The 22,250-nt window shown below is 41.1% G+C and overlaps 1 protein-coding gene across 2 annotated transcripts in view; it reads left to right on the top strand.

Moving 5' to 3' along the window:
- Positions 1-22,250, top strand: part of SPTLC2 (serine palmitoyltransferase long chain base subunit 2) — an 82,649-nt gene that overhangs the window by 50,570 nt on the left and 9,829 nt on the right. For both annotated transcript variants that reach the window (XM_051620889.1, XM_051620890.1), the window contains exon 10: positions 21,992-22,127. In XM_051620889.1, the coding sequence (XP_051476849.1) occupies positions 21,992-22,127 (136 nt within the window). The remainder of the gene's footprint in view (positions 1-21,991; positions 22,128-22,250) is intronic.

The raw sequence follows: 22,250 nt of genomic DNA, 5'->3' as shown, positions 1-22,250 counted from the left end.
TGTACCCTCATCCAGGTCGTTGATGAAGATATTGAGCAACACCAGTCCCAGGACCGACCCCTGTCAAATGCTTTACTGAAATCGAGATAAACCACATCATCTATCCACCTAGTTAATACCTCATAAAAGGCTATAAGGTTGCTCAAACATTACTTACCCTTGGTAAAACCATGTTGACTGCTCTTAATGACCCCCTGATCCTTGATATGCCTAGAGATAGTGCCAAGGACAAGTTGTTCCATCACCTTTCCAGGGATGGAGGTGAGGCTGACCGGTCTATAGTTACCCGGGTCCTCCTTCTTGCCCTTCTTGTAGACTGGAGTGACATTTGCTTTCCTCCAGTCCTCAGGTACCTCTCTGTTGCCCACAACTTAGCAAAAATGATGGAGAGTGGCCTAACAATGACCTCTGCCAGCTCCCTCAGCACCCTTGGGTGCATTCCATCCGGACCCATCGATTTGTGGCTGTCCAGATTGCTCAACTGATCCCTAACCCAATCCTCATCTACCAAGGCAAACTCCTCCTTTATCCTGACTTCTTCTGGGGCTATAGGGATCTGGGGCTCCTGGGGGAAGCCTGCAGGAGTAAAGACAGAGGCAAAGAAGGCATTCAATACCTCTGCCTTCTTTATATCCTCTGTCTCTAGGGCACCCACCTCATTCATCAGTGGGCCTATATTGCCTCTGGTGTTAGTTTTGTTGGCTATGTATTTGAAAAAGCCCTTTCTATTATCCTTGACCTGACTTGCAAGGTTAAGTTCCAAGGAGGCCTTAGCTTTCCTAGTTGCCTCCCTACATCCTCTGACAACAAACATTTCTGTTTTTACTAACTCTTAAAATTCTTCTCAGAGTTTGAGCACTTCTTGCACCTATGCAGTAGCCTTTAATGGAGATTTCACAGGGTTTTCCAAAGCCCACAGACTGGTGTTGTTCAATATCTTCATCAATGACCTGGATGAGGGTACAGAATGTACCCTCAGCAAGTTTGCTGATGACACCAAGCTGGGAGGAGTGGCTGACACACCAGAAGGCTGTGCTGCCATTCAGAGAGACTTAGACAGGATGGAGACTTGGGCGGGGAAAAACCTGATGAAGTTTAACAAGGGCAAGTGTAGAGTTTTGCATTTGGGGAAGAAAAATGTCATGCACCAGTATAGGTTGGGGGCTGACCTGCTGGAGAGCAGTGTAGGTGAAAGGGATCTGGGGGTCCTGGTAGACAGGAGGATGACCATGAGCCAGCAATGTGCCCTTGTGGCTAAGAAGGCCAATGGCATCCTGGGGTGCATTAGAAAGGGTGTGGTTAGTCGGTCAAGGGAGGTTCTCCTCCCCCTCTATTCTGCATTGGTGAGGCTACATCTGGAGTATTGTGTCCAGTTCTGGGCCCCTCAGTTCAGGAAGGACAGGGAAGTGCTTGAAAGAGTCCAGTGCAGAGCCACAAAGATGATTAAGGGAGTGGAACATCTCCCTTATGAGGAAAGGCTGAGAGAGTTGGGTCTCTTTAGTTTGGAGAAAAGGAGACTGAGGGGTGACCTCATCAACGTTTACAAATACATAAAGGGTGAGTGTCAAGAAGATGGAGTTAAGCTTTTTTCAGTGATGACCAGTGATAGGACAAGGAGTAATGGATACAAATTGGAGCATAGGAGGTTTAAGGTGAATATCAGAAAAAATTTTTTTACTGTGAGAGTGACTGAGCACTGGAACAGGCTGCCCAGAGAGGTTGTGGAGTCTTCTTCTCTGGAGACATTCAAAACCCGCCTGGACGCCCTCCTGTGTGATGTACTCTAGGTGACCCTGCTCTGGCAGGGGGGTTGGACTAGATGATCTTTCGAGGTCCCTTCCAACCCCTAGGATTCTATGATTCTATGATTCGATGAAATGGATCTCTGTGGAAGTTTCTTACTTGCAGTCTCCATTGTGTTATGTCCCCACTGCATGTCCTCAGTAAGAGCAATAAAGAGAGATTTTTCCAGTGATGTTTATGAATTTCTGCTGGGGATGGACTTAAGGTAAGAGCACCCTTGCTTTTTCATACAGAGAAGACAACTTATTCTTTCCCTGTGAAACTTTGTTCACATAACTGATTCTTACAAGGACTGAGAAGTCTTGTGCCTTATGTTTACTCCTTTTTTGTTAGCTCTTGTCTTCTGGGTGATAAGCCATCAATCAGCTACTGACTGCACCTCCTGAAGGTGATGAGCAGAAATGCACATCAAGTTCAGATTTGTGCGCTATCTTAAATGCTGTTTAATTGTTGTGGAATTTTTCTATCATGCTTCACCCAAATATCTTTTTCTTCCGAAGTTGTAAATCATATGTAATATATAATAGAATGTGGGTAGTGTCCTTTAGGCAGCTGCTGCACGAAGAAAATAATGTGCTGATTTGATCTTAGTTAGAGGGTCAATCAAGAGTAAACTGGGCTAAGCCTTAGTTTAATGTTTGTTAGAATCCTGGGACTAAAACTATGAATGAACATTTCCATTCTGTTTTGTTACATGTAATTCCTGGAAATGATCACACTTGGGCTTGGAGCTCAACTGCAGTTTCCCAGGCTTGATAGGTATACTAGCTTTTCAAGATGAACAAAATGTTCTGCTGTTGTGAAAAGAGAATGTGTTTCTTAACCACTTCATTAAATATGTGCTGTTGAAAGAAGGGGAAGCTGAATGTCAAGATTTGGCTTGGAAGCAAAATCAGAAAATGCTTTGAGTGTTCAAATAATTACTGCTTTTTTATTTGGCAGAGTTTGAAGCTGTAGTAGAAATTTAGTATGTAGTAAAATTCATCCAGCCTCTTGCATTGCTCAAAGTGAAGTTACCATTTGGTTGTACTGTAACTTGTTTAATTACACTGCAAGGTTCAGTTCTCTGAATTACTCCAGTTTAATTGGGATGTATTTCCAGATGTCAGAGGAATGACAGCCTAGTGGTATTTTGGTCTGGAAGAAGTGGCTTTCAGTTCTTCTTTAGCATCTTTTACAAGCTAACCTTTAATTATCTGGGCTTCACAACCCTTGCCTGTTAGGCTTCCTCACAGAATAAATATTGCTACTTCTGCTTTTGAGATGCAAAAAATTCATAGCCAGAAGAGGTGCAGAGCAGAGCAGTGAAGATCTACTGTAGTTTACTTAAAAGACCTGGGACATAGGTGGCATTTTTATGCAATACAACTACTTTCCCTGTAAAACTTGTGATGTGAAGTCTATGCAAAAAGCTCTTAAAGGTAATTCAGAATGCCACTTTTTTTTTTTTTTTAATTATATATCATCAATGTCTCTTTGAGAGACTTGTGTTATGCTTTTAACAAATGGTCTCCTTCATTTCTGTGAGTCTAATGAATCCTGGAGCTGCACAGTGGGAGTCTGACACACTGGAAGTTGCATTAAACAGCCTTGGGTTTTTATTGAAAACATTGTCCTTGGTTCAAAGGGAAGGTAATTATTCTGCCCTGGAATGATAGCAGCCCCTCCTTTAATGACGGCACACCATCTGGTTGTGATAAATTACATGGCCCTGGCAAGGCTGCAGCTTTTTGCTAGCAACAGATGACTTGGAGGCGTGTCCAGATTGGTAGAAAATAAGAAATATATATTGAAATGACACACCTTTCTATCATTGGTCACAAAGCTTTTGCTTCTTTTTATGTCTGTTAGCTGTAACTCTATAAACTAAAATTTCAGAAAGCAAGATAGTGTTTGGGATTTTTCAGGAGCTAATTCTTACTGCAAGTTCAGTTCCACTAATCTGTTGAGGGAGTGCTTGAAAAACTGATGGTAGAAACCTTGAGTGTCTCAAGTTTAATTGGCACGATTTATTGTACTTTACCACCCAAGAACTGTTACTGTAATTCTCACCTAGCAGTAAAACAGTGCAGATTATTAAAGGGTTTCTCTGAGGAGTGGTTGCACTTTAACATCTCAGTTGCTGTAGCTTGAGGGAAGTAGGTTCCTTTTCTGAAAACTTGCCAAGTAGTCACTTTGTGTGTGTTAAGTAAAGTTTCAGTGTTGTTAGGTAGTTTGCTAGCTAATTGGTTCTCCTGGCAACTACTTCTTTTTCTTGCTGTCCCAGCCAAAGCATTATTACTCCTTCTCACCTGCTCTGACAAAAATGCCCAACATCTGAGCCAATGATGATTGTTAAACAGAAATGTCTGCAAGAGTCCTGGAGGGGAGAGGCAGCTTTGGTTCTCATAACATCTAAATTATAACTCCACTCTAAGACAGGTTTAAATACTTTTGAGTAAAATATCTTAAATGTGACTTAATATAGTGTCTGATTTGTTGAGAGTGTTGGCTGGTCTGTGCTTCCAAATTCTCCTTTATTTTGGAACACAATTCTAAATTCTCTTGCCACACATTACTGCTTTTGTTTTAGAAGTTTCCTCAGTTTTTTGTTTTTCTTGTTTTTCTTTAAAAAAAAAAAAATCACAGCAACACCATGATGAAGCTTATTCTTGCCAGGTTCTTTTGATACCTTTTATGAGGCTAATTGCTGCAGACGGAAGTGTCATCAACTAACTCTGCAAAACATTTTAGTCTTTCTTACTTGGGCAAAGGTAGGAGTAATACCGTTGATTACTAGCTCTTACTTTCCTACCACTTCTGTTTTTGGAGCTGGAGTTCTTGCAGTTATATTTGCACAGTGTGGCATGAATAACACATATCTTAGATGTAGATGTAAAGAGAAAACACTTTGAACCTGGCTTTGCTATGCTTGTTATTTCTGTGGCTAGGCAGTTTGGACATCCATGTGCAGATTGGCCACGGGTTAAAATAACTCTGAAGCCATGTTGAGTTGTAACTAAAATTCAGTCAAGCATTTTACCTATTATGAGCAAAGCGCTCTGGCAAGTTTGACTCATTCTTTGGCTGCCAAGGTACATAAGAAACGGATGTGTATTATTCTGGGGTTTGGCACCTTGGGCCTTCACCTTCTGCAGGCAAAATACTGCAGCAGCTTCAAGCTATTTAGGTTAGATGCCTCATATCTACTATGTGCAGCATTTTGATGGTAAGTGCTTAGTACTATTATCCTCTCAAAGTGATAGACTTGAAATTTGTTCTCTATTGCAGAAGGCAGCTAAAAGTACAAGGTAGAACTGAATTAATGTGGGTCATTTTAGCAGGCTTTTTGCATGTAGTAAATGTTAACTTTTTTATAATTGTAGGATTTCTTAAAGAGAGAAGGAGTTTCTAAAAACTGAAACAGTGAGGGTGGTCAAACCTTGGACATTGGAATGGGATGCCTGAAGAAGTTGTGGAATCTCCATCTGTGGAGACAGTAAAAACCCAATAGGACACAGTTTCGTGCAACGTGCTAGAACTTACCCTGCTTGAGCAGGCAGGTTGGACTGGCCAATGTCAAGACATCTCTTCCAACATAAAGGATTTTGTGAAACCTCCCACAGCAGTAACACCCTGCTTTCTTAATCTTGGAACGTTTTGTTTTTACACAGAGAATAACAAACCTGCAGAGCTGCTTTTACATTCCACAAATGCCTTTTGCAGTGCTTTTGGACCACAGGGCAAGGTGCAGAGTGGGTGTTTCTAGAGTCCTTGTCCATGCAAGATGCATCCTAGAAAACCACATTGTCTTGACTCTTTAATGATATTAAATCCTGGTGCTTCATAGCTGTTTGCCTATTTGCTTGTCTGCACTTCTAAACCGTGGTTAGGAAAACTGACTTGTCCTCTGATGAGATTCCTTTTGATGGTGTTTGATAAGCCAATACAACATGGCAGTAGCCATCCTATTGGATGTGGTCTGATGAGGATAATTCTGGGGCCTCATTTCTTGGGCACACCATAGATATATTAGGTAATCCCAGACCTGATTGCACAGAACTCAGGAGCTGTTCCTCAAACCTATGGGAACCTCTGTCTGGAGTTGAATGATGCTCATGTCTACAACATCTTTGTTGCACTTCTAAGGGATGTGCTAATTGGTAAGCAGGCAAGATTCAAGGAGAGAGTATTATATTGCCAAGTAGGCTGTTTTGCACTATGTGCAAATTGTTACATGTCCTTGGCTGAGCAGTTCTAGAGTCTAGAGTAGCTTTTTTTTTTTGTTTGGCCACTGTCTTACAAATCTACCAACTGGCTAGATAGGTTTCTTGCGTCTGCTGTGGCCACTTAGGTCTTCAAGATGCTATTCTTTGCACTCAGTCATTCTGTAGCCCTGAAGTACCAAAGTAGTTCAAAGGTGTTTCCCCTAGTAAAAAAGTGTCTTCTCTAAGGCAAGTTCCAATTTTCATTTCTACTATACTTGCATGCCTCATCAGGGTAACAATTAGTTTCTCCTCCCTTATATGAGGATTACTTTTCTAGTGATCTTCCTACAGAGCAATGAATGGCAGCTTTTAGTAGTAATTTCTTTCTTCCTGATGATGTTTGACTGTCACCCAAGTGAGGATATTATCTTCTTGCTTTTTTGGTTTAAGCTTTGTACTTCAGGGCTGAAACTTGACTTTCCGCTATGTAGAACAGTCAAGTCTTGTACAAGACTTCAGTTTATCAGTAACTGCAGTTCCTCCATGGACTGACAGCTGACATCCTGACATCTGTTGGAAGAACAACTCTGCTAAACGCAAACAATCCAGAAGGTTCCTAGAGTGCAAGGATGATGGCTTCCTTTTCCAAGTAATCAAGGAACCAACAAGGAGAGGTGCTGTGCTGGCCCTTGTCCTCACCAACGAGAAAGGGCTGCTGAGGCCTGTTAAGCTCAAGGGCCACCTTGGTTGTAGTGATCACGAAATGGTGGAGTTCAAGATCCTTAGGGCAGCAAGGAGGGCTCACAGTAAGCTTAATATCCTTGACTTCAAAAGGGCAGATTCCAGCCTCTTCAGGGATGTGCTGAAGAGAGTGTCTTGGGATAACTTCCTGGAGGGAAGAGTGGCCCATGAAAACTGGCTGATATTTAAGGATCACTTTCTTCGGGCCCAAGAGCGTTGCATCCCAACTAAGAGGAAGTCAAGCAGAACAAGAAGCCAGCATGGATGAGTAAGCAGCTCCTAGAAAAGCTCAAACTGAAGAAGGAAGCATACAGGGGGTGGAAGCTAGGGCAGGTATCCTGGGAGGATTACAGAGAGAGGTTGTCCAAGCAGCTAGAGTATCAGGTTAGGAAAGCCAAATCTTGCCAGGGATGTTAAGAACAATAAGAAAAGCTTATATAGGTATGTTGGGAAGAAAAGGACATCCAAGGAGAGTGTGGGCCCTCTCCTGAAGGAAACAGGCGAGGTAGCAGTACAGGATATTGAGAACTGGATACTGAGGTCCTCAGTGACTTCTTTGCTTCAGTCTTCTCTGGCAAGTGCTCCAGCCTCAACACAAAGGCCACAACAGGTGAAAGCAGGGACTGGGAGAATGAATTACTCCCACCGTAGGTGCAGAGCAGGTTCATGACCATCTAAAGAATCTGAAGGTTCATAAATCTATGGAACCTGATGGGATTCACCCATGGATCCTGAGGGAGCTGGCAGATGAAATTGCTAAACCTCCATCCATCATATTTGAGAGGTCATGGCAGTCTGGTGAGATTTGTCTGGTGACAAGTGGTGTCCCTCAGGGGTCAGTACTGGGAAGAGTGCTGTTGAACATCTTTATTGGAGACACAGACAGTGGGATTGAGTGTATCCTCAGCAAGTTTGCTGATGATACCAAGCTGTGTGGTGTGGTTGACACCCAAGAGGGAAGGAATGCCATCCAGAGGGACCTTGACAGGCTGGAGATCTGGGCCAGTGCCAACTTCATAAAGTTCAACAAGGCCAAGTGCAAGGTCCTGCACCTGGGTCAGCACAACCCCAGGCACAAACACAGGCTGGGGAGAGAATGGCTAGAGAGCAGTCCTGAGGAAAAGGACTTGGGGGTGGTAGCTGATGAGAAGCTCGACATGAGCCGCCAGTGTGTGGTGGAGCCCAGAAGGGCAATTGTGTCCTGGGCTGCAGCAGAAGAAGTGTGGCCAGCAGGGCCAGAGAGGTGATTCTGCCCATCTAATCTGCTCTGCTGAGACCCCACCTGGAATACTGCGTACAGTTCTGGTGCCCTCAGCACAAGAAAGATATAGAGCTGTTGGAGAGGGTCCAGAGAAGGGCCACCAAGATGATCAAAGGGCTGGAGCAGCTCTGCTGTGAAGACAGGCTGAGAGAGTTCGGGCGGTTCAGCCTGGAGAAGAGAAGGCTCTGGAGAGACCTTAAGGGGCCTACAGGAAAGCTGGGGAGGGGCTTTTCATCAGAGAAGACAGTGATAGGACAAGGGGTAATGGTTTTAAACTGAGAGAGGGGAGATTTAGGTTAGATATTAGGAAGAAATTATTCACTATAAGGGTGGTGAGGAACTGGAATGGGTTGCCCAGGGACGTTGTTGATGCCCCATCCCTGGAGGTTTTTAAGGCCAGGTTGGATGAGGTTTTGTGCAAACTGATCTAGTGGTGGGGTTCCCTGCTCATGGCAGGGGGGTTGGAACCTGATGATCTTTAAGGGCCCTTCCAACCTTAATGATTCTATTCTGTTCTATTGGGATAGGTTGCACAAGATTCTTCTCTTACAGTGGAAGTATACTCAGCTAAAATATTCCAGTATTGCCTGAGCTAACTTTAGGCTGTCTTTCAGACATCTGCAAGTCAGTTATGTTTCAGTCGTGGCTTCATCAAAATCTCTGCCACTGGTACAGTATCTGGTAGTGATGCTACATTTGATATAGTAGCCCTTCATCCATGTATGTTTTAAAGACTTTGACCTACTGTTAGCTAATTGTAATGACAGGCAATGCTTGGAACCTTGTGTCCTGTGGCTTTGTAGATGTACCCTTAAGGAATGTAAACACTTTATGTGCTATTGTCATGCATAATAACCTCCCTCTGAGTCCTTAGTAGGTTACAGAATTCTGTAGTTGTCTGTGAAGGATGCACAAACTGAACATGAGCCTTGTTTCAGTCATATTGGGGAAGATATGGGTTGCTATACAATTGTGCCAGCTGCAATGGCAGAAATATAAAAGGTGATTACTGATCACGTATGTGCACCCAGAAGATTAAACGTATATGTAGACAAAAAGTTACAATAACTGAGTTATTAAGTAATTTACCTTCTTATAAAATTAACGAGTTTCAACATGCAAAACCGTTTGAGCCACTCTTGCTCTGGACTGAACTCTGGCATATTAGATACTTCCCACTGCCTCCTCCATGGATTGGAGGAGTAGTTTGGATATGCTTTTAACCACTATATCTAGTTCAACTATATGCAGAAATGAAGTGGTGGTAGACAGTCCTTAAGTTCTGAATTGCCTGGCTGGTATGTATGTGAATCCTGATCTCTGCATGGTAGCTCAGTAAAAATTTCTGGCTGGAGGTATGCCAGTGTGCTACCTTTCTACTCCCAGAGCTCTGCTGTTAGTCATTGCTGCTTTGTGTTAACTATTCATTTGTACAAAAATGGCACTGAGTCTAGGCAAACAAATAACATTTGTAATCGCACTTTAATGACTAAGGATTAATAATTTCTAAGTTTCAGCATTTATAAACATCCCTAATGGAATTTACTCATTTTATGTATTTGCAACTGTTTCTAAATGTTTGTTTTAGCCTGGTGTTAGGAGCCAACATTGGCCAGATTTGAGGCAGGATGGTCTGTTAACCCATTTTTTTATGTGGCTGTGGTCTCAGTAGTGTTGTACTGGTTTAGTCTCTATCTCTTTAAAGCTTGAATTTTCAGGCTCTTATAAAGTGGATTTTGCTGTAGAAAAGCTGTCTCCTGTAGTTTGATAAACATTGGCTCAGTTTAAATCAATTGGTTTTAATACTGCTTTTACAAACTTAAAATGTTTATTCATGCTGCTCTCCTTTGCACATGTATCTTACTTCAAAGTCTCTCTGCTCACATAGTGAAGCCTGCTGTTTGAAGCAAAAGATGACTAAACAAATAATTATAGTACTGTCATGTTTGTGCACCAACGAGCAGCCATTTTAGATCATTTTATTACCATGTCATTTAGTAATACCTTTGTGTCACTATATTGCAGAAAACCTTTGACAAGAGCTAAGACTGTTGTGCTCACTGCTGTATAGAGATAGTGAATAATACATTGTGGAAGAGGTGTTTTTTGAACAAGTAGTAAGTTATTCTGGAAAAGTGCCTCCATTGCAGTCTTTCAATCATTAAAGGGTGCTTATAAGATAGGGCCTGTTATGATAGGACAAGGGATAATGGTTTTAAATGAAGAGGGTTGATTCAGTCTTTACTGCTAAGGCCAGCCCTCAGGAATCCCAAACCCTGGAGGTATGAGAGAAAGTCTGGAGGAAGGAAGCCTTGTCTTTAGTCAAGGAGGATCGGGTTGGAGGTAGTTTAAGCAAACTGGACACCCACAAATCCATAGGCCCCCATGGGATGTATGTGCAAGTGCTGAGGGAGCTGTCAGATGTTGCTAAGCTACTCTCTATCATCTTTGAAAGGTGATGGAGAACAGGAGCGGTGCCTGAGGACTGGATGAAGGTAAATGTCACTCCAGCCTTCAAAAAGGCCAAGAAGAGGGACCCAGGAAACACAGGCCAGTCAACCTCACCTCCATCCCTGGAAAGATGATGGAGCAGATAATTCTGAATGTCATCTCCAGGCATGTGGAGGAAAAGAAGGTTGTCAGGAGTAGTCAACATGGAGTCACCAAAAGGAAATAACACTTGACCAGTCTGATAGCCTTCTATGATGGCATGACTGGCTGCTTAGATGAGGGGACAGCAGTGGATGTTGTCTGCCTTAATTTTAGCAAGACTATTGACACTGTCTCCCATAATATCCTCATAGATTAGCTAAGGAAGTGTGGGTTAGCTGAGAGGTCAGTGAGGTGGATTGAGGACTGGCTGAATGGCAGAGCTTAGAGGGTTGTGATCAGCGACACAGTCTAGTTGGAGGCCTGTAGCCAGTAGTGTTCCCCAGGGGTCAGTACCGGGTTTAATCTTGTTCAATCATCAATGACCTGGATGGAGGGACAGCATGTACCCTCAGCAAGTTTGCCAGTGATACAAAACTGGGAGGAGTGGCTGACGCACCAGAAGGCTGTGCTGCCATCCAGCATGAGCTGGGCAGAGAGGAACCTAAGGAAGTTCAACAAAGGCAAGTGTAGGGTCCTGCATCTAGGGAGGAATAATCCCATGCACTAATACAGGTTAGGGGCTGACCTGCTGGAATTCAGCTCTGTGGAGAGGGACGTGAGAGCCCTGGTGGACAAGTTGACCATGAACCAGCAATGAACTCTTGTGGCCCAGGGGCCAGTGGCATCCTGGGGTGCACTAAGAAGTGTGGCCAGCAGGTTGAGGGAAGTGATCCTCCTCCTCTACTCTGTCCTAGTGAGGCAACATCTGGAGCACTGTGTCCAGTTCTGGGCTCACCAGTTCAAGAAAGACAAAGAACTACTGGAGAGAGTACAGTGGAAGGCTACAAAGATGATCAGGGACTGGAGCATCTATCTTACGAGGAACACCTGAGAGACCTGGGTCTGTTTAGTCTGGAGAGAAGACTGAAAGGGGATATAATCAATGCTTGTAAATATCTAAAGAGAGGGTGTCTAGAGCATGGGGCCTGATTGATTTCAGTGGTGCCCAGTGAGAGGACAAGGGGCAACGGGCACAAACTGGAACACACATCCATCTGAACATGAGGAAAAACGTATTTACTTTGAGGGTGACAGGCTACTGAACAGGCTACCTGGAGAGGTTGTTGAGTATCTGGAGATATTCAAAACTCATCTGGATGTGATCCTGGGCCACCTGCTCTAGGCATTCCTGCTTTAGCAGGGGAATTGGACTAGATGATCTCCAGAGGTCCCTTCCAACCCCTACCATTCTGTGTGATGCAGATTAGATACAAGAAGGTTTTCTTAAATTATTTGATTTGTTATTATGAGGGTAGTGAAACACTGAAACAGGTTGCCCAAAGAGATGGTAGATTCCCCATCCCTGGACACATTCAAGGTCAGGTTGGATGGGGCTCTGAGCAGCCTGATGCAGTTGAAGATGTCCCTGCATTACGGGGGGGATTGGACTACATAACCTTTAAAAGGTCCCTTCCAACCCAAACTCTTCTGGTTCTATGACTACACACCTGACCAAAGTTCTTTAAAAACCCCTTTAGGTCAGTATATTTTAAATGGTAGTTCTTTAACATATCATATCTTTCTGGTCACATCAAGAGACATGGTTTTGTGGTAGAGTTACATCTCTATGATGAAGCTCATGGTGTGAGCAGGCTGCCTTGGAGTTCTCTAAATGCAGATGGTAGTTGCTTACAAAATCAGAAAGTGCAAGTATAAAAATACTCCTCTGGTCTTTGGATTACACTAAAGGCTTCAATCTCACCAGTATATATAAAGTCAATGAGTACACAGTACATGCACCCAGCTGTTTTTGGCATGCCTTTAGACTGCACTGGAACTGTTTGGCTTGATAACAAATGCAATGGCAGATACTTAGTATTAGCATACATTTTGTTTCTTGGAGACCTTTGAATGCCAAGAACATCAGCTGTAATTTTTCTTTCTTCCTTTTTCCATTTCTGAATCTCCTTGGCCTTACCATTGCCAGTTTTTTAAATCAAATTTAACTGTTTTCCTCTCTCCTTTAAAGCACTGAACATTTTTAACACCATCTCAGCAGAGGCTCCATACGCAGTACCCAAGTAATCCAGGCAAGTCCCCTGCATACAGTCTTGTTAAGAACCTGTAGTCCTGGGGTTAACTCAGAATGGTCATGAGCCAAGCCCTGCACCACTTCTCCTAAAATAAATCATTGCTAATGCTGCTGCCATATGGCCAACGAACATGAGCTCTCAGTGGTCTTTTGATTTCCTCCTTCATGCTTTCAAGTGTGCTGGCTTTTAAACCAGGCTTCTCCTCCCACGTTATTTGTAGTTTATCTCCTGAGCAATGAGCTTGGGAAGCACACAAGTGTGTCAGAAGAATAAATAACTTGACTCAGCTGTCCAGTTAGCGGTTCCTGACCGTCTCCTGGGTGAATGGAGCCTGGCTCTCCCATCGTGCAGGTGCACTTTTAGTCTGGGGGTAGCGCATCCTGTCAGCAGGTCCCGCAGGCCTCGGTACCACAGAGGGACAGCGATGGGCTCCCTCTGTGCAGCAATGGCCCCTGCTGGACGGTGCTTGGTCCTTCAGGTGACCTCAGACCAAACATAAAGCCTGAAGACTCTTCACAGAATGACTCTTCCCCTTTCCAAGCTTCTTTTAAACCTGCAGTGCTGCAGAAAAACCCAGTGAGTTGCTTCTCTCTTCTTACTGGCTTGCTAAATACTAGAGTTCGAGCTATTAAACAGCAATATAATAGCACTGAGTTAAGGAATTAGTCTAATTACTTTAAGTTTCTCATTGTTTTGGCAAGTTCTCTTGGCATTTGCCTGTGTAAGCTGGTACTTTATAATGTAAAACTGAGGGAATATAATACTCTGACCCCATACATTTTAATATGCCTCTGTGCAATCTCAGGTTACATTGTCTAATTTGTATAATGCTTTTCTGAGACCTGTAATGAAAATCTGCAGGCAACATCTGAAGGAAAGGATGTAAAATTCTTACTGCAAATATTGGCAGTGGTGCAGTGCTGACATGTGCAAACTTAGAGGAAGCAGATTGGTACATGTGGAGTCACCTTGTCCCTCAACTTAAACAATTAGATAGCTAAAGTATTCTGAAAGATAAAAAATATGTATATAATATATTATAATTTTTTTCTTAGTAACTTTTATAGCATGATCTATCAGAATAAATTGGTGAAAACTTTGCTCTAAACCTCCCTCTCATTTTTGAGCTGTTGCAAATTGCTTTTTTGTGAGACTGAAGGAATAGGCTGCTGTAACCTTTCCATTATTGTGTAGGTGAATGCTGCCTTTGGCAGGATTTTGTGAATTGGTGTTAATCCCCCTTTCTGTCTTGGGATGTGAGTTCATGTTATGAATCTTCTTTCTGACAGATGATGTTACAAGCCTCTTAAAATCAGCTCTGGCATATATTACTATCTCAGGTCGTTTAAACATCTATTACAGCATTTTTAACATCGTGCTCTCTCTGTCTCTCTCAGTGCAATTCTTTCCTTAAAAGGTAGAAGTGCTAGCATATAGTTGAAGTGGAATTTTGTTCAGTATTTTTTAGTTTAAAATCTCACTGTACTTTCTGTAGTTTTCAGTTTATTTAGTGTAGCCCTTAAACACCTACTGTGATGTTTTGAATCTGACCCTTGCTTCCAGTCAGATATTCTTAAGTTGTTTATGTCCTTTCTGCTACTTGGCAAATCTAAAAACATATTTATATTATTTTTTTTCATTGTGCAGTTGTTAGAACTCATGCTTGACTTGTGCTTTTCAGGAGAAACCTTAAAGAAGAAATTTACTGTATCTTATATGAAAAACATATTAATGGCAGTAAAAGAGTAGTAGTGCTTTTATGCCTTCTCAAAAAAGGAATCAGCGGTTGTGTTTTGTTTGGGGTTTTTGTTTGGTTTTGTTTGGTTTTGTTTTTCTTTTTTTTATGATGAGGTATTTACAAGCATAGTGTCCAGAAAACAACTTGAATTATTATGTTAACATTGCAAAAGATCTTCATAAGCCCTCGGGAGGCAACTTTGCTTCTGAAAGCTTAGTGGAGAATCTGTTAAATCAGCAGAAGAATATTGAATTCCTGGTTGAGATTTGAAAAGTGCTTGTTTCCAAAGCAGAATATGCTGAATTATGTCTTCCACTGCAACAGCCAACCAAAAGATAGAAATGTAGGGATAATAAACAAAATTAAAGAATAAGCCTTTGCAAAAACAAGGGAGTTTAAATGTGGAAAAATTTACAAGCTTGAATATATTATAGCATCACTCTGACTTGAAGAAAGAAAGGGAAGGACCTCTGAGATCACAGAGTCCAACCATCATCAAAAAAACCCAAACAACAACCAAACAAAACCAAAACACCCACACATGTATGTAGCCACCTTGTCTTTTATTTGTGGAGGAGGATATGATGACATCACTCCGTTTGCTGTTCCTTCATAATGGATTGTGATTTCTTTCTCTTTTTTTTTTTTTTCTTCCTGTTTTCAGGGGTGGTTGGCTTTTAATTACATACATATCTGATAAAAATGTTAATATGCTTGCATGGGCAAGGACTTCCATAAAGTTGGATTGTAGGTTGCTCATGTCATTTGGGAACAAAGGTGGATGCTGCATGATGTATCCTCTCCACAACCTTTTTATTCCACACAAAGAATATGGACGCTCAGACTAGTAACAGTCAGTAAATGTTACTGCTCAGGTTGTAAAATGCTTTTCAGTATTGTTTCCTGAAAAAGTAGGTTGACATCTACTGCTTTGATGTCCTTTCACACATATTCATTCATGTGTACAAACACACATAGCTGCCATAAACCATGTAAGTGCTCAGTTGACAAAGGACCTTCTTTTAGTTAGCTTGATTTTTATTTTGATTTTTCCTTCTAAGAAGGACCAAAAAAATAACTCGTTTAGGCTTGGGAAAGCATATGTGCAAGGGAGGGAAAAGGTTTATTAGGTTCTTTATATTGTATCTGTCAGGACAGGAGAGTACAGGAAACCTGCCCAGGTAAGCAGTCTACAAAACTGTAGTCCTCTGAGCAAGTATCCTGCTGAGGTCATGCTAACATCAGTAAAGCTGTGGTATTTGTCAGGGTAAGCTTATTGCTGGATAAATCCCTTCCTTGTCTGAAATGAGCTACACCAAGAGAATTTATTCTGCCACAATTTAAGGATGGCACATCTGTCAGTAGGTGATATAATGCTTCTCACCTCCAGCACCTCTGCACTGGCAAGAGCAGGTAAGATGGGACAAGCTTAAACAATGGAAAAGAAATTACATTAGAAATAGAAAGGAACTTTTGTGCAAAAAATTAATGGAGTGTTTTCATCTCAGAAATGCCCTATGGATCTAATTTTAAGATTAACTTGCCCTAATCTTCTTTACTTTTTGCAGTGAATTAGAAGATGTCTTTAATATGCTCATGCCAGTCTTCTTAACAATACCTGCTTCTTGTTAGATACACACTGAGTCTTTTCAGAGGCAGTATGCAATTATCAGAGTACATGTTCACAAGTTCTCACAGAATTCTTACCAATCTCTGCTAGTAAATGTTTTAATTCCATTTATCATATAACAAAAACTGGAACTGAGGGCATTCCATTATGTTACAGCACAAGCTGTTATTGAGAGACTGAGTATTTGGGCGATAAATACATATGACAAGTGGAATGATTGTGCATGTACTGAATAGCAACCTATTAATATAATTAGGGGGTTTTATTCCAAATTTTTCATTTAATCATGTTAACCTTCAACTGGTACATAAGATAAAGGCATGAAATTGCTCGGTTTAGCCTTGCTTTCCATGTTGGCAACAAAAAAAGTACTTTAAGTCTGCAAGATTAAAATTCTTACGTGTCAAACAGCTTGAAGGTTAGTTAATTAAATAATATATAGTAAGTTCATCATAGCTATCTAATGTGAACTGGTACTTTTTGGCCAACAAGAGCTACATTGTAGCTTTTATGTACAATTAACAGTTTCACTGCTTAGAAACCATTTTAAAAAACGTGTCCTACTATGTTCCTTTGAAGTCTCTATAGGAGTTAATTAAAAACATAAACATTCAGCTTTCCTTTGTATTGCATCAAGTATCTTTGTTTTACATCCAGGTGGCAGTGATCCATAGTATGACAAGCAGATAAAATCCTGCTTGTATATTTTTTGCCCCTCTGGAGTTCAAGTGTCAGTCGGTAGTCTGCATACAATGCAACATGCCTTTTCTTTCTCAAGAAGCCTTGCTGATGAAGTGTGGCATTGTTTAGAAGAACAGATTTGTGATGGCTCTCCAATTACTGCCTAGAGATCACAAGAGGGGGGGGAAACAAATACATCCTAGTTGCACTACATTTTCTTTTGAGCCCAATGCCATCTATGATAGCTTATTCATCAGCCTTAATAGATTACAGGAATGTTACAAATATTAAACCTTTGTGGCAGAGTGACTTTCACAAATTCTAGGGCTGCTTTGTTCTTTACAGAGGTGATTTTTTTTAACATGGAATAGAGAAGTTATACAGGTCTCAGCTCTAACAAGTGTTTGGTTTTCTTTTGGTTTTTCTCCCCCAAAGACTTAAGTTCATCCCAGCATTGCAAAAATTTTTAATTGCTGAGCAATTGCTGTATGTTTATTAAACTGTCTTTTGCAAATAAGCGTTGTTTGAGAATCGTTGCAGTATTTGGACTGTTTAAGCATGAAGTTCTATGATGTAAAGGGCAGTGAGGCAAAATACAGATAAGTCTCTGTTTATGTACCTCATTAAAAAACCCATTACAAGAGGAGTTTAGATTTGGTGTAGTGGAATGTGCAGCCCCTTTTAATCCTACAGATAACTATGGTAAGTATTCACTCAAATTCTGCTTCAAAAAGAAATTTGCTTAAATATTTCCTAGATAATATTTTCACTATAACATTTCTTTCTAAGCAAGATGACCTCTAAAGCAGAGACCTTCACAAGTTATGAAATACTGTTCTTGTAGCCTGTGGGGAGTCTGTCCTGGCAGAAATACTGATTTAGTGTCACTAGGTTTGTGAGGAAGATGCATCTTGTATGCCTCTAGATTCATAATGGAGTGCTTCCTTTAGGGTGTTGGAATATTACTTTTTTCAGGGAAGATTCTAGCTGCATTTTTAAAAGAATATTGCTTGCCTTTTGTATTTGTAAGACTTGACAGCCACATGGTAAAGTGTCAGAAAAGAGAAATGCTCTCTCTCAACACAAACCTAGAAACACCACCTTTTGAAGCTTGTTTAGATGTGGGCAAACATTTCCCGTTGGAAGGTATGGGCCTAAGTATTGAAAGAACAGTAAAAATACTCCAGTCAATCAGCCGTTATTTACTGCATTGGTTCAGTTGGTGGCACTGGATCCTACTGCTGCAGAAACTCTAAAGCTGGACTTTGCCTGTTCTTTTAAGTCTAGAGTTACGTTGCTTAGGGTTTGTAAAATGCAAAAGCATGTATCTTGCATTCTTGGCCACATAGAGGAGATAACAACTAAGATTTACAGGCAGTGCCATAGAGCAAAGATTTGAAAGGAGCTCTGAGTGGCTTCCTCAGTAAAGATGCTGCTGATCTGAGAGTGCATGCTTGGTTATTAGCACCTGCAGTGGGTGGGCTACAGTTCTGTACCACATACTCTGAAGGTGTACAGTAAAATAAATGTTGGTATGAAAATGAGCAATGCCAAGTTAAAGTGACTGCCTGTTATCTTGGAATAAGGTTATGTCAAAGTAAAAGCACTTTCCTTTTCTCAGGCTGTCACCTGTGAATATTCAGTCCACCTTTGCTATCCATGCAGAGGCAATCGTTGCACTTTTTTCCTCTGTTCTTTTTTCTTTCCATGCTGAGTCCACACAGCTACAGCTCTGAGTTGAGGGTGGTAGAGTGTTTCTCCACTTTAGGTGGCATATGACCTTTACTTGCAATAAAATGGCAAGATATTCTTTAGGGGAGACTTATCTGCTTTAGACTAAATGATGCCTTGGCTGCTACAAACAAGAAAGTGTTTTACTAAATTGCAACAGCAATCTTACAATTGTTGTAAAACTGCAAGAATGTAAAAAAAGCAAAGGAGAAATTATTTAATCCTCTAATTCCAGTGTAGGTCTGTCAGTAGGTAGTTTAAGCCATTTGCAGAACCCATGAGGGACTTCAGATCAGTGGCTCTGATAAGGGCTTCTAGTTTTCTAGCCTTTTGAAGAGCTCAGTTCCAGTAATTCTTCCTTTCTTCCTCCTTCCTTCCCTGAAGGTCATCACATTCCAGTTTCATAGATGAAAGGATGTTACCAGAATCATTGCACAACTTCTATGCGAGAACAATTGGCAGGGTGGTGTCTGAGCTGGCCTTTTTCGTGTAGTCTTAAAAATGAAGCTGGATACTGCCAAGAAAGCCAGCTGCTGAAGGATTGCTGCAGTCCTGGCAGTCTTTCTAGGCCTACGGTTGAGCAGATGTGGACAGAGCTCTGAGTTTCAGATGATGTTTGGGCTGGGAAGGGATTTTGAGGTCCTGTCTGAATGCTCAAGGACTGTTTGGGTACAAGTGGGACTAGCACTGGTACCTAGTCACTGCTGTCTCCAGGCACTGCTTGATTTGACTTTGTGGTCCCAGAAAACGTGGTAAATCTGTAGTAGCAGTGAACAGCCTGCGATGCTCATGTGTACCAGTGAGGCTGAACCAGCAAATGTTAACAGAGCTGAACATTGGGTGTGTCCTTGTTGCATAATATTCCAAACCCTACTCAATTACCCTGTGGCATCACTCTTCAAGTGCAGGATTTTATAGTGGAGTAGAAGACTAAATATTTTGAATTGCAGAGGAGAGTAATTGCACAGGATGTGGAGAGAAAGGAAAGCAGACAAGGAATTTGTGCCCAATTCTTGTTCAGTTCCTGGTGCTTTGCTTCACCACAGCTGCAGTTCTCTTCAAAAGATGGTAATAACGTGGTAGGTAGTGAGAAGAAAGCACTGAATATGTTTTCAGGTTCTTTGTAATACTGTTGTAGCCATGGTGATAAGTTTTTAGAGAGGTAATAATTTCATTAAATTGACTGATGGTTCTGGAGTGAATTAATAGCTGACAGGTTTTTGAGTCCCACAAACCTGAAGAAGGCAAGTGTCTTCCAAATCTGTCAGTTGCTGGAATAGGTGATTACCTCTCTGTAGAGCTGGAAGAGCTGCGCCTGGATCTTGATTACATCTCAAAGCATTCTTCAATCTATAAGGACAAATCTAGAATCATAAACTCTTTCTATGGGAAAGAGTGTAAGGAAGACTGTGAAGTGGTTGCCAAATACAAATTAAGGCTACTCTTTTATCTTTAGCCTGGAAGGCCCCCAACAGCTTGGAAAAGGGTGTGAATGTGTTGAGGGTAAAACTATAAAGCAACTGAAGTTCCTTCTGCTTGAAGCACTGTACACTCCATACTTTGTGGGAGTATGGAGAGAATGTGTGTATGGGAAAAATTGAATTCCTGGTCATGGGAGAGGGGGCTGATCATGACAGTTGTATCCAGTGTGTTACCTTCCTACCCTCATAGTGATGAAATCTCATGTGTATTCTGATGGAATTGTACATCACTGACTTAAAATATTGTCAGAATTTGTGCATTTCTGTATAGGAGACGTGCAGGTGCAGCTTTCTCAGAAAGTTCTGTAGTAGCTTTTTCTGCATGTAGGTCGTTCTGGACACTTGAGCTTTTATTGATTGTCTCAATGTTAGAAATACGTGTAATGGCTTTTGGCCACCAGCTGTAGTATCTTGCAGGAGGCCTGTTTCTTTTTATGTTACTGGGTTTGGGTTTTTTTCAGCTTCACTTTTCAGTCTGGGCTATTTTAAATAACCAAATAATTGGTCTGAAAATGTAAGAGAAAGCTGGGCCTCCACTAGAGGACCTGATCTGATGTGAGCTGATTAAAAAAATTTCATAAGCAAAAGATGCCTTTGTGTTTTACTGAAATCTTACTGCTTTGGGGGAAAGAGGAATTACGCTTCTGCAGAAACTCTGGGGGAGAAAATATTAAGAAATAATGCTGTTAATGTAGGAGAACAGATGTCTTAAATAGCAGTAAATGCTGTTAAAAATATGAGCTCCTACCCACTAATGATAGGTCGAGTTTTGCAAACTTAACAGGTTTCATCCTTTTTTCTCAGGCTTTGCCTTTGATGGGATTTTTGCCTTTGATTGCATGGTTGTGGGTGGAATGTCTGATAGTCTTGGCTACAAATACGATATAGGTTCTTAAAATTACATTTGTTCTGGCCTGGAGCAGAATTATGTGGGTGTTGAGAGCTGGTGTTCCTGTTGGTTAATCACCTTATGTTATCTACAACTTTAAAGGATGATGATTAATATCTGGCAGCTGACTTCACTCTGTGGCATAGACCTGCACTGCTGTAGATTTAATACTTCAGTACATGAGTCACCCATCTGGTGAAGGCAGTGTTTGGATAATCAATTATCCAGAAAAATACTCTGTGGACCAGAGACAAGTAATTATAAATGTTACTTACCATAGTCTCATATATGGCATAGTGCTTAATCTCTTTAGCACATTAGAGTATTAGTTGATGACAAATACATTATCATCTGCTTAGGTGAGAGGATGTAGATCTTTCTGGCCAACACAAACAGAAATGTACTAGGCTAGAATTTAATTAGCTGGTAAATAAGTTGTCCTATGCATAGGTGAACAGCTGGAATATTTAAATTATACTAGCTGTGTAATGTCCTGTGTACTAATTTTGACAAATGTTCAAAAAATCCATTAAAAATTGGCTGAATACATAATAAATTGGCAGCTGCTGCTTATGTGAATTGAGCTGGATTATCAGGAGTAATCGGTTTAATTTAAACCCAGCTCATTTTAACTGAAAAACTTAGGGAGCAGCCGCATGATCAGCTCAACAGGCAGATCTAAGGAGGAAAGTAGTGATTTCCATTAATACAGACAAGCAGAATAAAACAAAGCAAACAGCCCCAGCTGATTCAGTAAGTTTCCGTTAATCAGTCAAAGTGTAAGCAAACTCTTCTTCAGAATGCAGTTACTAATGAATTCCGAGCAATTTTTGAATCTTGCTTGAAAGCAGGTAACTGCCTGGTTTTGCCAGGTACCCCTTGGTTAAAAAACTGATACTGAAAAACTAGGGAGTGCTTTGGACTTGATGGTTGTGCCTGTCTTAGTCCATTCAGCTACAGCCTTGTCAGATAATGAGTGATTAATCTTGATTACATGAGGGAGAAAAAACTGCAAATACTAGTTTGCATTTAATTTTAGTAATTCCATAAAGATAAGCAGTACATTCATAGTTTGTACTTTAGCTAGAGGTCTTTTGTTGCAGTAACACATGTGACTTACGACTGTTATGTTCACAGTCTTGTCTTAATTTTTTTGTTTTCTAGGGAAAGCACGTGTGCAGCAGCTAGCAGAAAACACAAGATATTTCAGGAGACGACTGAAAAAGATGGGCTTTATCATATATGGAAATGAAGATTCCCCTGTTGTGCCTCTGATGCTGTACATGCCAGCAAAAATTGGGTAGGTTTAACGGGGTAACTTTTAATCCATTTTTCTTTAAAGCTAGGATAGTACAAGAACATTAAGATTTCTCCAAATATAAGAAAGGACTGATTTGATTTTTGCTTTTATGATCATTAATGA

This window comes from Apus apus, chromosome 5 (genome assembly GCF_020740795.1).
Source record: "Apus apus isolate bApuApu2 chromosome 5, bApuApu2.pri.cur, whole genome shotgun sequence".
Taxonomy (NCBI): Eukaryota; Metazoa; Chordata; class Aves; order Apodiformes; family Apodidae; genus Apus; species Apus apus.
The sequence above is the reverse complement of the archived record's forward strand: the minus strand, read 5'-3'. Positions and strand labels throughout refer to the sequence as shown.